Source organism: Pogoniulus pusillus, chromosome Z (assembly GCF_015220805.1).
Source record: "Pogoniulus pusillus isolate bPogPus1 chromosome Z, bPogPus1.pri, whole genome shotgun sequence".
In the NCBI taxonomy this organism is placed as follows: Eukaryota; Metazoa; Chordata; class Aves; order Piciformes; family Lybiidae; genus Pogoniulus; species Pogoniulus pusillus.
This window is the reverse complement of record NC_087309.1, coordinates 116,571,898-116,585,822: the sequence shown is the minus strand read 5'-3', so window position 1 is coordinate 116,585,822 and position 13,925 is coordinate 116,571,898. Positions and strand designations below refer to the sequence as shown.

General features: G+C 44.3%; 1 protein-coding gene across 1 annotated transcript in view; it reads right to left on the bottom strand.

Annotated features, from left to right (window-relative positions):
• Positions 1-13,925, bottom strand: part of FER (FER tyrosine kinase) — a 162,433-nt gene that overhangs the window by 105,363 nt on the left and 43,145 nt on the right. Inside the window, exons 6-8 of the mRNA XM_064139965.1 lie at positions 6,930-7,113; positions 1,311-1,448; positions 263-382 (exon numbers count right to left, since the gene is read on the bottom strand). Coding sequence (XP_063996035.1) covers positions 263-382; positions 1,311-1,448; positions 6,930-7,113 — 442 coding nt within the window. The remainder of the gene's footprint in view (positions 1-262; positions 383-1,310; positions 1,449-6,929; positions 7,114-13,925) is intronic.

Below are 13,925 nucleotides of genomic sequence, written 5' to 3'. Positions count from 1 at the left end.
AGGAGGATTCACGATGGATTTGGGGCATTGTATATAGATTAACTGACAGGGAGAGGAACACATACTGAAAGTGCTGACGAGTAGTTTGGGGGAGGAGTGCTTTGTGCAAAGAAACAATAAAACCAGCATGGGAAAGAGTCTGTAACATGAAAATGTTATTTTTACAAACTGGGACTTAAAAATGAGGACACAGCTCTGCTGATCTGAGTGAGCATGAAGCATGGCAGAACTTCCAAAGGGTGAAACGTTCGTAAAGACTTACGTGACTTGTAAGCTTTCTGCTGTTAGATTATTCCACATGATCTCATTAGCTTGCAGGTTTTCATTTTCTTCTAATAAAGATGTATCAAACTCTATTTCTTGTTCAACAACTTCTGATGACCTAAGTCAGTAAGCAAATGTTGTACTTCTCAAAATTGGCACGTAACTTTCAGTAGATCATGAAGAAAACAATAATGGTTGTAATCATTTTTATAACTACGCTGCATACAAAATATCAAAGGTAGCAAATGGATCTTCTTTTTCCTTCTAATAAAGGAACATATTCTTTTAACTCCTACCAGATAATAAAATGGAGTACCATTTTTTAACTCAAGATCACATCATTAGGAAGTTTCTCAAAGGGTATCGATGTGAATGAGTGCACTTAGCTGATCCTGATAACAAATATGCTCATGACAATTACCAATCCACACATAACCAAGGAAAAGATAATGCAAGACATCACAGGACTATTTCTGCATACACTAATAAGAGTAACAGTTTAATAAATGGTAAATCTGGTTTATTTATAAAGTAAAAATCTTTCTTGAACTATCTGCATACTCTGTAGACTCATACTTTGCTGGGCCTGCCACAGCTGCAAAACACACAGAGGTACCTAGAGTTTACTTTAAACTAGAATTTGGACAGTAAGAGAAATGAAGCAGAGAAACTTAATTAAGCCCAGAATGCAAACTACATCCAAATACAGAGTAAGTTAGTTCACACTAACTCTGGGCTGTCATGTATAGTCTGCTGTCAGTACCAAAGTTATGGGTCTTTATATGTAATAAGTTATGTGCAATTTTGTTTTTCTAGTGCCAGCAAAGGGATGGATGGTTAAAGAAATGACCAGGTCAAAAATGTTGACCTTCAGCCAGCTTTCTGTGCATGCAAGCAGAAAAATTTTCAAGGTAAGATAAAGTTTTGCAAGTAACAACATAAAGGAATCAAACAGAAACCAATTCAGCTCCAATTCTCAAGCACTGCTGCAGCTTAATGCAGGATTTCTCAGAAGGGAAAAAAAAACACATGATTAAAATGCATACCTGTGAGTATCTATGAAGTCATTATACTCAGTGTTAGGGTCTATCTGTTCAACCGAGGTCTGGATCTCTTTATGGACATTCACAATTTCTTCTGTTACGAGACTGGTGATCTGGCTATACTCATCCAAGATTCCTTTCCTAGAGAGGAAAAAACAATTCTAGTGTATAACATGGCACAGAAGGCACAGATGGCAATGAAGATGCTTCAAAATTTCCATTTGCTTTTCCTACAAACTTGTATTGCTACTAAGAAGTGAAAAAAGACAACGTGTTGCTCAAAAGAAGTATCAGACCAACTGTGGCCCTTTCTGTACAGCTTGGCTATGAGAGGTCTTTTTAAATCATGTTCCTTGGATTGATTTCAGTGCATCTACTTGCAGGATAGCTAAATAAACAAAGTGTAGAGACTACAAGGAAGAGGAATGTGTACAGCCTCTTGATGATGCTAATCTTCACAAAGGACTTGCTATAACCTACACTAAAGCTTTCAATGTCCTGACTGACAAAATAAGCAATTTCTGGCATAATGTGAGTCACAAAATAGTGTACATTTCCTTAAAAAAAAATCACCTTTATTTTTTATCTTTTTATATATTTTATGATTTGTTATTCAGACAATAATAAATCACATAGTAGCATGTTGGGCCTCAACCACCTCCCTGGGCAACCCATTCCAGCCTCTCACCACTCTCATGCCGAAATAATGTCGGTCCAACAGCAATAGAGAAAACCTCAACAATGAACCAGTCGTGAGTTATTTATATCAAAACCAGAAGATGCACAGCTTAGCATCAGGCTATCCACCAGCAAAAAGCATGAATCCTGATCACCAGCACAAGGCAGGCTCGAGTCAGTCATCAGCACGTTTGCAGATGACACCAAGCTGGGGGCAGATGTGGCTGGGTTGGAGAGCAGAAGGGCTCTGCAGCGGGACCTTGACCTCCTGGACAGATGGGCAGAGTCCAAGGGGATGGGGTTCAATAGCTCCAAGTGCAGGGTGCTGCACTTTGGCCACAACAACCCCATGCAGAGATACAGGCTGGGGTCAGAGTGGCTGGAGAGCAGCCAGACAGAGAGGGATCTGGGGGTGCTGATTGATACCCACCTGAACATGAGCCAGCAGTGTGCCCAGGTGGCCAAGAGAGCCAGTGGCATCCTGGCCTGCATCAGGAATGGTGTGGTCAGCAGGAGAAGGGAGGTCATTCTGCCCCTGTACTCTGCACTGCTTAGACCACACCTTGAGTACTGTGTTCAGTTCTGGGCCCCCCAGTTTAGGAGGGACATTGAGATGCTTGAGCATGTCCAGAGAAGGGCAACGAGGCTGGGAAGAGGCCTTGAGCACAGCCCTACGAGGAGAGGCTGAGGGAGCTGGGATTGGTTAGCCTGGAGAAGAGGAGGCTCAGGGGAGACCTTATTGCTGTCTACAACTACCTGAGGGGAGGTTGTGGCCAGGAGGAGGTTGCTCTCTTCTCTCAGGTGGCCAGCACCAGAACGAGAGGACACAGCCTCAGGCTGTGCCAGGGGAGATTTAGGCTGGAGGTGAGGAGAAAGTTCTTCACTGAGAGAGTCATTGGACACTGGAATGGGCTGCCCGGGGAGGTGGTGGAGTCGCCGTCCCTGGAGCTGTTCAAGGCAGGATTGGATGTGGCACTTGGTGCCATGGTCTGGCCTTGAGCTCTGTGGTAAAGGGTTGGACTTGATAATCTATGAGGTCTCCTCCAACCTTGGTGATACCATGATACATTTACAAGAGGAAACAGGATCAAGCAAGAATTCCTTTAACAAAATTCAGCCTTGTCTTTTGAAAAGAAAGGGAATCTGTGTAATTACAAAAAATAATGATCACCACCACCATTAGCAATGTTAACCTACATTTATTCCAGTTTACCAAACTCACTTATCTGCAAAAACAGAATTTCACAAATCTCTGAGCTACACCAGAAATCTTTTGAGCCGCATCAAGAAATCACCACCTCTGTTTGTACAACAAATACTAAAAAAAGAGTCATTTTCTAATGCATTCAGATCTCATGAAAAATGACTATGTAGGGACAAAAGTACTTTTTGAAGATATTTTCCTCCAGCCACAGAACAGGTGACTAGGTTTAGTAGATCATAAAATTCTTCAGTGAAATATGTCTCATGATTCTGAAAAATTCACCCCAATTACAGAACAGAAATTTAACTGTAACCTTTTTCTGGGGTTTTACATGCAAAATTAAGATTTAGAGACTACTGGAAAGGTCTATTTCATTTCAGTACTTGCACCGGAATCAAAGGATTTAAATATGGTTGTTCACACAGCAGCTAATGGTGACCATAGAATCACTGAATGTTAGAGGATGGATGAGACCTCAATGAGATCAGTTGAGTTCAGTTCCCCTGCCAAAAGCAGGATCACCTAGGGCAGTCTGCACAGGAATGCATCCAGGCAGGTTTTCAAAGCCTTCAGAGAAGGAAACTCCACAACTCCCCTGGACAGCCTGTTCCAGTGCTCCATCACTCTCACTGTAAAGAAGTTTCTAATCATGTTGGGGTGAAACCTTCCATGTTCAAGTTTGCATCCATTGATCCTTGTCTTATTCCTGTGCACTGAGAGACTGGAGCCATCCACTTGACACCCACCCCTCAGATATTTATAGATCCCCTCTCAGTCTTTTCCAGACTAAATAGGCCAGGGTCTCTCAGTCTCTGTGAACAGGGGAGATCCTCAAGTCTCCCAGTCATCATCATGGATCTCTGCTGGACTCTCTCCAGCAGGTCCTTGCCTCTCTTGAATTGGGAAGCCCAAAACTGGACACAATACTACAGGCATGGTCTTGCTAGGGCAGAGTACAGAGGGAGAAGAACCTCCCTAGACCTGCTGGACACATTTTCCCTGACACACGCCAGGATGCCATTGGACCTCTTGACCACAAGGGCCCATTGCTGTCCCATGGTCAACTTGCTGTCCACCAGGACTCCAAGGAGCTGCTTTTCAACAGGGCAACTCCTAACCTCTACTAGTGCCTGCTGTCATTCCTCCCTAGGTGCAGGACTCTGCACTTATTGAACTTCATTAAGTTTGCCTTCATTCTGCTCTCCAGCCTGTCCAGATCTCACTGGATGGCAACACATCTTAAGTGGATGTCAGCCACCCCACCCAGTATTGTATCATCAGTGAACTTGCTGAAGGTACACTCAATTCCTTCATCCAGGTCCTTTAAAGATACCGGATAAAACTGGGCCTGGTACTGATCCCTGAGGAATGCCACTGGCCACAGGCCTCCAAGTCAAATCTGCATCACCCATTACAGCCCTCTGAACCCTGCTGTTGAGTCAGTTTTCAAACCACGTCACAGACCATGTAAGCATGTAAAGCACAAAATCCTCAACTCTCCCTCACTACCTGTGTGATGAAGTGAGGATAAATGTAGAACTCAGAGAAGGTAAGAAAATTAATTAAAGAAAAGTATCTACCAAAAAAAAGTCACTGCCATTTGTTTTAGGTCAAGTGATTTAAAGAACACCTTAGAAAAAGACCTACTGAATAGACTCCCTAATGCAGTTCTCCAGCAAAGACAAAAGAGACAGAATGGTGGTTACAAAACAGGTAAAAGGGCTTCAAGATCTCATTGCCAGTTCTCAGAGATCATCAGTTTGTACATCTTCTATAATAATGCTCCACAGTATCACAGGATGTTAGGGGCTGGAAGGGACCCAAGGAGATAAACAAGTCCAACCCCCCTGCCAGAGCAGGACAATCCTATCTAACACAGATCACAGAGGAACACATCCAGACAGGCCTTGAAGTCTCCAGAGAAGGAGACTCCACAACCTCTCTGGGCAGCCTGTGGCAGTGCTCTGTGACCCTCACAGTAAAGAAGTTCCCCCTTGTGTCGAGGCAGAACTTCCTGTGATGCAACTTACACCCATTGCTCCTTGTCCCATCCCAGGGAGCAGTGAGCAGAGCCTGTACCCACTCTCCTGTCAGCCTTCAGATACTTATAAACATTTATCAAATCCCCTCTCAGTTTTCTCTCCTCCAGACTAAGCAGCCCCAGGTCCCACAGCCTCTCCTCATCAGCCATGCCTTGTTGTCCCCTCATCATCTTCGTAGCCCTCCCCTGGACCCTCTCCAGACTAAAATTATCAGGAAAAAGGTAGCTGTACCTTTAAGGTTGGATTCCTTACAGTGAAATCAGGTTCATATGATCCTGTTACTCCTTCCATGCATATAATTAAGCATGCATATGCCTGGCCCTACTTCACAACGACTCTCAAGACAGTTGGTCACTTTAAAATCATATCTGTCGCTGGTGGAATTCCATAAGAGTAAAGACTACCAAAGAGCCAACAAACTTGCTATAATACACTAGCTGAAGACATGTAGTATGAGCTCAGCTATAAACAATCTGTAAGGATTTAAAGTTTTATGAGAAGATGGTGATTTGCTGGAATGCTTAAATAACCACTCAAAGCTACTGTCTGCATGACTTTGATACATTTTTCTACACACAAATATCGCCAGCTGAAAGATGAAAATACCTTTTACAGTTATCCCTGGAAAAATTAATCACACTTTACTATGTTATTAATTAGAACACTACACACATAGAATCATAGAATCAACCAGGTTGGAAGAGACCTCCAAGATCATCCAGGCCAACCTATCCCCCAGCCCTATCCAGTCAACCAGACCATGGCACTAAGTGCCTCATCCAGGCTTTGCTTGAACACCTCCAGGGACGGTGCCTCCACCACCTCCCTGGGCAGCCCATTCCAATGCCAATCACTCTCTCTGACAACAGCCTCCTCCTAACATCCAGCCTAGACCTCCCCTGGCACAGCTTGAGACTCTGTCCTCTTGTTCTGTTGCTGGTTGCCTGGGAGAAGAGACCAACCCCACCTGGCTACAACCTCCCTTCAGGTAGTTGTAGACATCAATGACATCACCCCTGAGCCTCCTCTGCTGCAGGCTGCACACCCCCAGCTCCCTCAGCCTCTCCTCATAGGCTTTGTGTTCCAGGCCCCTCACCAGCTTTGTCGCCCTTCTCTGGACATGCTCCAGCACCTCAGCATCTCTCTTGTATTGAGGGGCTCAGAACTGGACACAGCACTCAAGGTGTGGCCTGACCAGTGCTGAGTACAGGGGAAGAATAACCTCCCTTGTCCTGCTGGCCACACTGCTCCTGATGCAGGCCAGGATGCCATTGGCTCTGCTGCCCACCTGGGCACACTGCTGGCTCATCTTCAGCTGCTATCTATCAGTACCCCCAGGTCCCTCTCTGACTGGCTGCTCTCAGCCACTCTGCCCCCAGCCTGTAGCGCTGCTTGGGGTTGTTGTGGCCAAAGTGCAGAACCCTGCACTTGGCCTTGTTCAATCTCATCCCATTGGCCTCTGCCCACCTATCCAGCCTGGCCAGGTCCCTCTGCAGGGCTCTCCTACCTTCCAACAGCTCCACACCTGCTCCTAGCTTGGTGTCATCTGCAAACTGACTGATGCTGGACTCAATGCCCTCATCCAGATCATCAACAAAGATATTGAACAGGACTGGGCCCAGCATTGATCCTTGAGGAACACCACTAGTGACTGACATACAACTCCACAAGTTGAAAATATGAAAGAACACATCTTACAGAGCCTTAATCATTTCTTCTTGCATCTTCTGTAGTGAATCAAGTAACAGAGGAAGTGTAGAATCATAATACTGGTGCTGATGTAACTGTGCTCCTTTCAGTGCCAACACATACTGATTATGCAACATATGAAGCTTCATAGTGGCTTTATCACAGCGATCTTTGGCTTTCTCAGTCTCCTTCCCTAGGAGAAAACAGAAGATAAAATAAAAAATGCATATGGGTGATTCCAAAGCATGCAAACTTGAAGATTACATGAATCCAGTAGACTTACAAACTTCCACCTTTTTCTACAGTAGTCTTTTCAATGTAGTTCTCTGAAGAAGAGAAAATGCATCTGCTTTCAGGTCATTAGTAAGACCAAGTGTCTTGGTTTTCTAATCAAAGACTGAGAACTTCTGTATTAAAAGACTACACCTCTGCATCTGCTTTGAGCAGTGTGATGGTTTGGGTGTTACCCACCCACCCACACTTAAGAAAATCACCCAGACTAGGCTCAGCTGAGTTGGAAATTGAATGAAGCTTTATATTCACAGCTTAGCACAATATACAAACAGGTATTTACAATACCTACAGCTATAGACAGAAATACACAAGTTAAAAAGTAATACAGAAACACAACAGTCCTCCCAGAAACCAGAGTCCCCAGGAGGGGCTCCTAATCACCCTTCCACCTTCTTCCCACCCTTCTACCCTACCCCAGACCTTGCCTTACATTCAAGGTGAGTTTACTGGCCAAGGAGGTTAGGAAGCAGACTGATTAGTTAGACAGCAAGTTAGAGAGAGAAGTGCAGCCCCAGAGCCCAAAAGTAACTGCCTTATCTAGTTTGTGTTCTTGTTCTTATACATCTCAACAAGCCTATGAGTGCAGCAGACATCACCACTGTTTCTTTTTTACAGCCTACAATCTAATTCTTCTCACCAAAATATTCCAGCTAGGCTCAAACTACCACAAACAGACATGTAAGAATTCTTTATCTAAAAATGCACAAAAAAGTACTACCTACATAAGCAATATAACTATGAAGAATAAAGAATGTGACTATTATAAAGCTTCACTTTTATTTACCTTAGAGGAAATAAATATTTTTAATGAATGAAGTATGTCCTCTTCGATTTGGTCCATGATACTATACAAATCTGTCATCTATTGTGAGCAAAAATCACATTGCTACATTATCGTGGCAATAAAGCAATCTACATATGAGTAGATGAACTCTCTGCAGCAGGTAGGACTGCCCACACAAACACAAAAAAGCCTGACAAATGCCCGAGGCTTACTAAGAGCTGACAAAGGTCTGCTTGATCTCCCTCGAAGACATTAACTGGTGCCACCAAGCTCAGAAGTTCAGACCTAGCTTTTGTGTTGCCTGGAGGCGTCAGCCTTTCAAGTAGTTACAGTACTGATCACAGTGCACCTTCAACAGGGTATAAATGGAGTTCTACTGTGGAGTCATTTGAAAGAGCTGGTTTCCACACAGCATGCAGCCTGGCAGTTTGATCCTCTGCCCTTAGACTGGAACCTCTTGGAAGTAGTCCTCACCCCTGCTTTGGTAAGAGTATATATTTTTGGTACTTCGAGGAAGATCTTCCCTCTCTGTCTGTGCATTTTGGTTCATCTCTCTCTACCAAGCTCAACTGATTATGTAGCAGTATAATCCCAACTGAAATCCAATCCTGTACAACTTTACGGTGTCAGGAGTGCAGAGTAACTGCAATAAATCTGTATCTTCAGGTGGCTGCTGCTGTCTGTTTTGTGGGTGCCTCCTCAACAATCACAGTATTACTCCTGCTCAAAATAAGCAGCTCCTCTGCTACAGCTCAACACTTCTTTATCCCTGTCAGCATTCTGCTTGGGAAGTTGGTTCTACAATCTCAGCTTTCCACTACTGAAGTCTAGAAGCTCTCAAATTCATGCTGACAAGACCAGTTCGGTGCTAAACAAGAGTGCTACAAGGTACTGCAAGGGGTCACCTCTTCTACTTTTTGTCACTGCAGCACCTGGTAGCATGTCTTTATGATTTTTCTAAGATATCCCATGGCAGAGAACTGCATTTCTCTGGCACCGTTCAGGTCCAGTACTACACTGGCTAAAAGCACTCCCCCATTTCACTGCCCCTTCATAGAACCAACGAGGTTGGAAGAGACCTCCAAGATCATCCAGGCCAATCTAGAACCCAGCCCTATCCAGTCAACCAGATAATAGCACTAAGTGCCCCATCCAGTCTTTTCTTCAACACCTCCAGGGACCCTGACTCCACCACCTCCCTGGGCAGCCCATTCCAATGCCAATCACTCTCTCAGCCAACAACTTCCTTGCCTGAGCCTCCTCTTCTGCAGGCTACACACCCCCAGCTCCCTCAGCCTCTCCTCACAGGGCTATATCACAGTATCACAGTATCACAGTATTATTAGGGTTGGAAGAGACAGATCATCAAGTCCAACCCTTTACCACAGAGCTCAAGGCCAGACCATGGCACCAAGTGCCACGTCCAGTCCTGCCTTGAACAGCCCCAGGGACGGTGACTCCACCACCTCCCCGGGCAGCCCATTCCAGTGTCCAATGACTCTCTCAGGGAAGAACTTTCTCCTCACCTCCAGCCTAAATTTCCCCTGGCACAGCCTGAGGCTGTGTCCTCTTGTTCTGGTGCTGGCCACCTGAGAGAAGAGAGCAACCTCCTCCTGGCCACAACCACCCCTCAGGTAGTTGTAGACAGCAATAAGATCACCCCTGAGCCTCCTCTTCTCCAGGCTAACCAATCCCAGCTCCCTCAGCCTCTCCTCGTAGGGCTGTGCTCAAGGCCTCTCACCAGCTTCATCACCCTTCTCTGGAGACCTTCCAGCACTTCAACATCTCTCTTGAATTGAGGAGCCTCTCCAATGTCAAAATTTACTGCTTTCATTTAAACACTTACATACTTCTTATGTGCTGTGGGTATGAAAAACAGATTCTACCATTCTCTGCAAATCAATCATTTACATATTAGATCACATACTGTCCTCTTTTGCCCAGTCTTCTAAACTTGGGAGACCAATCTCTCAGTTTATCAGATTACTTTTAATTCTACAGCTGCTTGCCCATGAGTTTTTAATCACTTCAAGGCACAGCAAAGCCTGGGATTTAATAACCAAATTCTGAAACAAAGTAATGGAACAATGAAAGACCACCTCAAACCTAAACTCAACATGTCACCTGCAAAATGCATCCTATATGACACTTTATTCTGAGAGGACTTTATTTAACAGCCCTTCTCCAAAAACATTTATGTAAATATTTTTTTCACCTCTACTAAAACTTGGTCATACATTGCTCTTGTCATAAAAGGTTATGAGATTATTTTAATTGTTTACAAGTAGACAAAAATCATAGAATCACAGAATCAAGCAGGTTGGAAGAGACCTCCAAGATCATCCAGCCCAACCTAGCACCCAGCCCTATCCAATCAACCAGACCATGGCACTAAGTGCCCCAGCCAGGCTTTGTCTGAACACCTCCAGGGACAGCGACTCCACCACCTCCCTGGGCAGCCCATTCCAATGCCAATCACTCTCCCTGCCAACAACTTCATCCTAACATCCAGCCTATGCCTCCCCCAGTAGAACTTGAGACTGTGTCCCCTTCTTCTGTTGCTGGTTGCCTGGCAGAAGAGGCCTCCCCCACCTGGCTACAGCCTCCCTTCAGGTAGCTGCAGACAGCAATGAGCTCTGCCCTGAGCCTCCTCTTCTGCAGGCTGCACAGGTCTCTTCCAACCTGGTCCATTCTGTTATTCTATGATTAAATTAAAATACAGTACAGACCTCCCAGAACAGCACTGCCTCTATTCTAACATGCCAAGTTAACTGCTAAAAGAGCAACTTTTCCACATTTAAACACTTAACACTAAAATCAGCTAGAAAAGTAGATGCTACATTTTTAAGCATAAACAGTATTCCTGTTTTGGTTTTTGTTGTTGTTTTTTTTTAACTACATACTCATTTTTCTTTATGCAACAAATATTATTTAATTACTTTTTTAAAATCAAGGACAAAAACATCAGAAAGTCTCAGATATACAGAACACTTAATAAAGATGTAAAGCTCTGCAGAAACAGAAGTAACAGTTGAAATAGCAGACAGGCAGAAGCAGTTACTGACACTTTCAAAGGAGATTCAAACTGTCATGAGATACCACACAATGGTTCTAGAGTTTCCACTTTGTGTTCTTTACCCCTTATATATGAAACTTTTTTAGAATGTGATGGTTTGGATGTTACCCAACCCCTCCACACTTAAGAAAATCACCCAGACTAGACTCAGCTGAACTGGAAATTGAATGAAGGTTTACATCTACAGCTTAGCACAATATACAAGCAGATATTCAGAACCTGTAGAGAAATATACAAGTTAAAAAGTGAGGCAGAAACACAACAGCCCTCCCAGAAACATGAGTCCCCAGGAGGAGCTCTCAACTGCCCCTTCACCTTCCCCCTACCCCTCTCAACCTTACCCCAGTCCCAAGGAAGAATGGAGGTTCAGCCAGGGAGTTAGTAAGCAAAGTGGGTTAGTCCAAACTGGAGGGTGAGGTTAGAGAGATGCAGCTCAGCCAGCAGCCCAAGTGAGAGTGATGCTGAGTGTGTTATTTATGTTTTGACTTATGTTTTTATACATCTCAGTAAGCCTATGAGAGAAGCAGACATCACCATTGTTTTCCTTTCACAACCTGTAATCTAGTTCTTCTCCCCAAAGCATTCTAGCCTGCTTCAAACTAGCACAGCCAAACAGTGTTTTTATCATTTGGCATAAAGTTTGGTTTTCCATCAGCAACAAAATCAACGTGCCACACTGTGCACCGGTTTCTCAGCATCACTGGTGTCAGCACAATATTGTAGGCTCAGAGTTGTGTTATTTTGGACCACTGTTTAAACTATCTGTGCTGGTTTGAACCTAATTGGAATACTTTTTACTGAGAGAAATTAAATCCTTTGCTGTGAGAAGAAAGGAAAAAAACAACATGTGCCTTACATCACCCACTCTTCTGCTGAGAAACACAACTAGCCAAAAAATAGGTAAGACACTCACTGCTCACACACTGCTCAGCTCTCGCTTCGGGCTGTGCCTTCTTTCTGGCAGACTGATTTCTGTGGCTGCCTCTGCCATAACTCTAATGGGACCTAACCCTTTGTCCTCTAACCTCCTTGTTGTCTTTTTGACATCTGTCATGGAGGGCCTGTAGGCCTGAAAAGAGGCTATTTACGACTACATGCATGGACATGTCTTTCTGCCAGGACCCCTGGTTGTAAATAAGTTGTGTAAGTCACACACACACAGCTCATGTCTCCCTGGGGCAAATCCATGTGATCCCCATATTTGGGAGAGTCCAGGCAAGAGCCTCCTGCCCATTATGGTAAGGTTTGGCTGACTGCCAACCTGATTGTCACTGCAGTGGCCAAAGAGGCCATTGATCTCAGCCCACATTCAATAAAGAGGGATGCATAGGTGAACCATGTGCTCAGCTCTCTAACCCTGCCTGCAGCACAGCTCAGCTCTGACCCACCTGCAAGGCCCAGACACAGCCCTGGCCCTCACTTGCAGCTCTCTGAGGCTCAGACCTCATGCTTTGATTCAAATGCAGCTAATCTGTCTGCATACCTTAGATGCAGAGCTCATTTAAGCCTGCACACATTTATACATATAGGGAGCCGGTAGCCTCCTAAACCAGCTGTGCACATCTTCAAGCTGTCTTGCTTAATCTACGGAGCTCAATCTCCCAGCAGCCTAGCACACTTTGCATGCCTGCTGCTTATTGCTTGGTAAAAGCCACTGCAGCTGAGAGAACCAGGAAGCAGACTTCTGGATTGTCTGCACACACACACATGGCCTGAACCCGTGAAGGAATCATGCCAGAGCCTGCACGGACATTCTCCTCCTGTTCCTGCAACCCTGCTAAGCTGATAATCCCTGGACACAGTATTCAGAAGACAACAGCAGCATCAAAGGCAGAGATCGTCCCTAGCCAGGAGAACAAAGGTTAGAAAACCTATTACCCCAGAGATTGGGAAGATTTATCATTTCCCCTCAAGCCAGGAAGATTCCAGCATCCAAGTCCACAGGCAGAGCCCCTGGAAGTCTGGACACTGGGCACAGGCTGTGACACAGCCCCGGGAGGGTGATTAATAATTAATAGCAACACTTATAAGTAAAGCTTTAATACCTCTGTAATATAAGTTACCTCTGCCTTAGAGCAGAAAGAGTTTCAGCCCCTCTACTGGGCTAATAACATAAGCTCCCAAGCGGCATTAAGCCAAAGGGGAAATTCCTCTCTCTGTTTATAGTTTGAATGTTTTGCTAGTTATTAACCAAATCCCTGTATATACTCTGTCCTAAATTGTTTTCATAACTTTGTGCCAAATTAAATATTGATAGACAGTGGTTGGAGGTGGTGAGAGTTCACAAATATTGATTTTAATAAATTATATTTTTATATAAAATTTATATCACCTCAAATTAATCTCTCACCTACGCCAAATAGGAGTAGGTACAGAAATCCCCCTCTGCAACAACATCTCACCTCAGATCTCCAGATTTATCATGTGACATACAGGTGGGTTGATCTGGTTGTTTCTGAAGGGAGGAGAAGTGGAAGGTAGAAGGGGGGATTGGGTCAGGAGCCCTTCTGGGGCTCTGATTGATTTCTGGGAGGGGTATTGTGTTTCTGTGTTACTTCTACTTTGTGTATAACTGTATATATCTGTGTATATATGCTTGTGTACTGTGTTAAGCTGCAAATATAGCTTCTTTCCTTAACTTTCAGCCATCTGAGTCTAGTCTGGGTGATTTTCTTAAGTGTGTGTGTGGGGGGGGTAACTGCCAAGCTATCTCACCATCTTTTCTCAAACCTGCAAAATATTTTGGAGGACTGTATATTTAATTATGGAAAAATAATCTCCTAAGTTTTAACCCCAACATGCTGTAGTGCTCCCATCATGCAAAGCAACATGCTGTGCATTCCCAGCACAT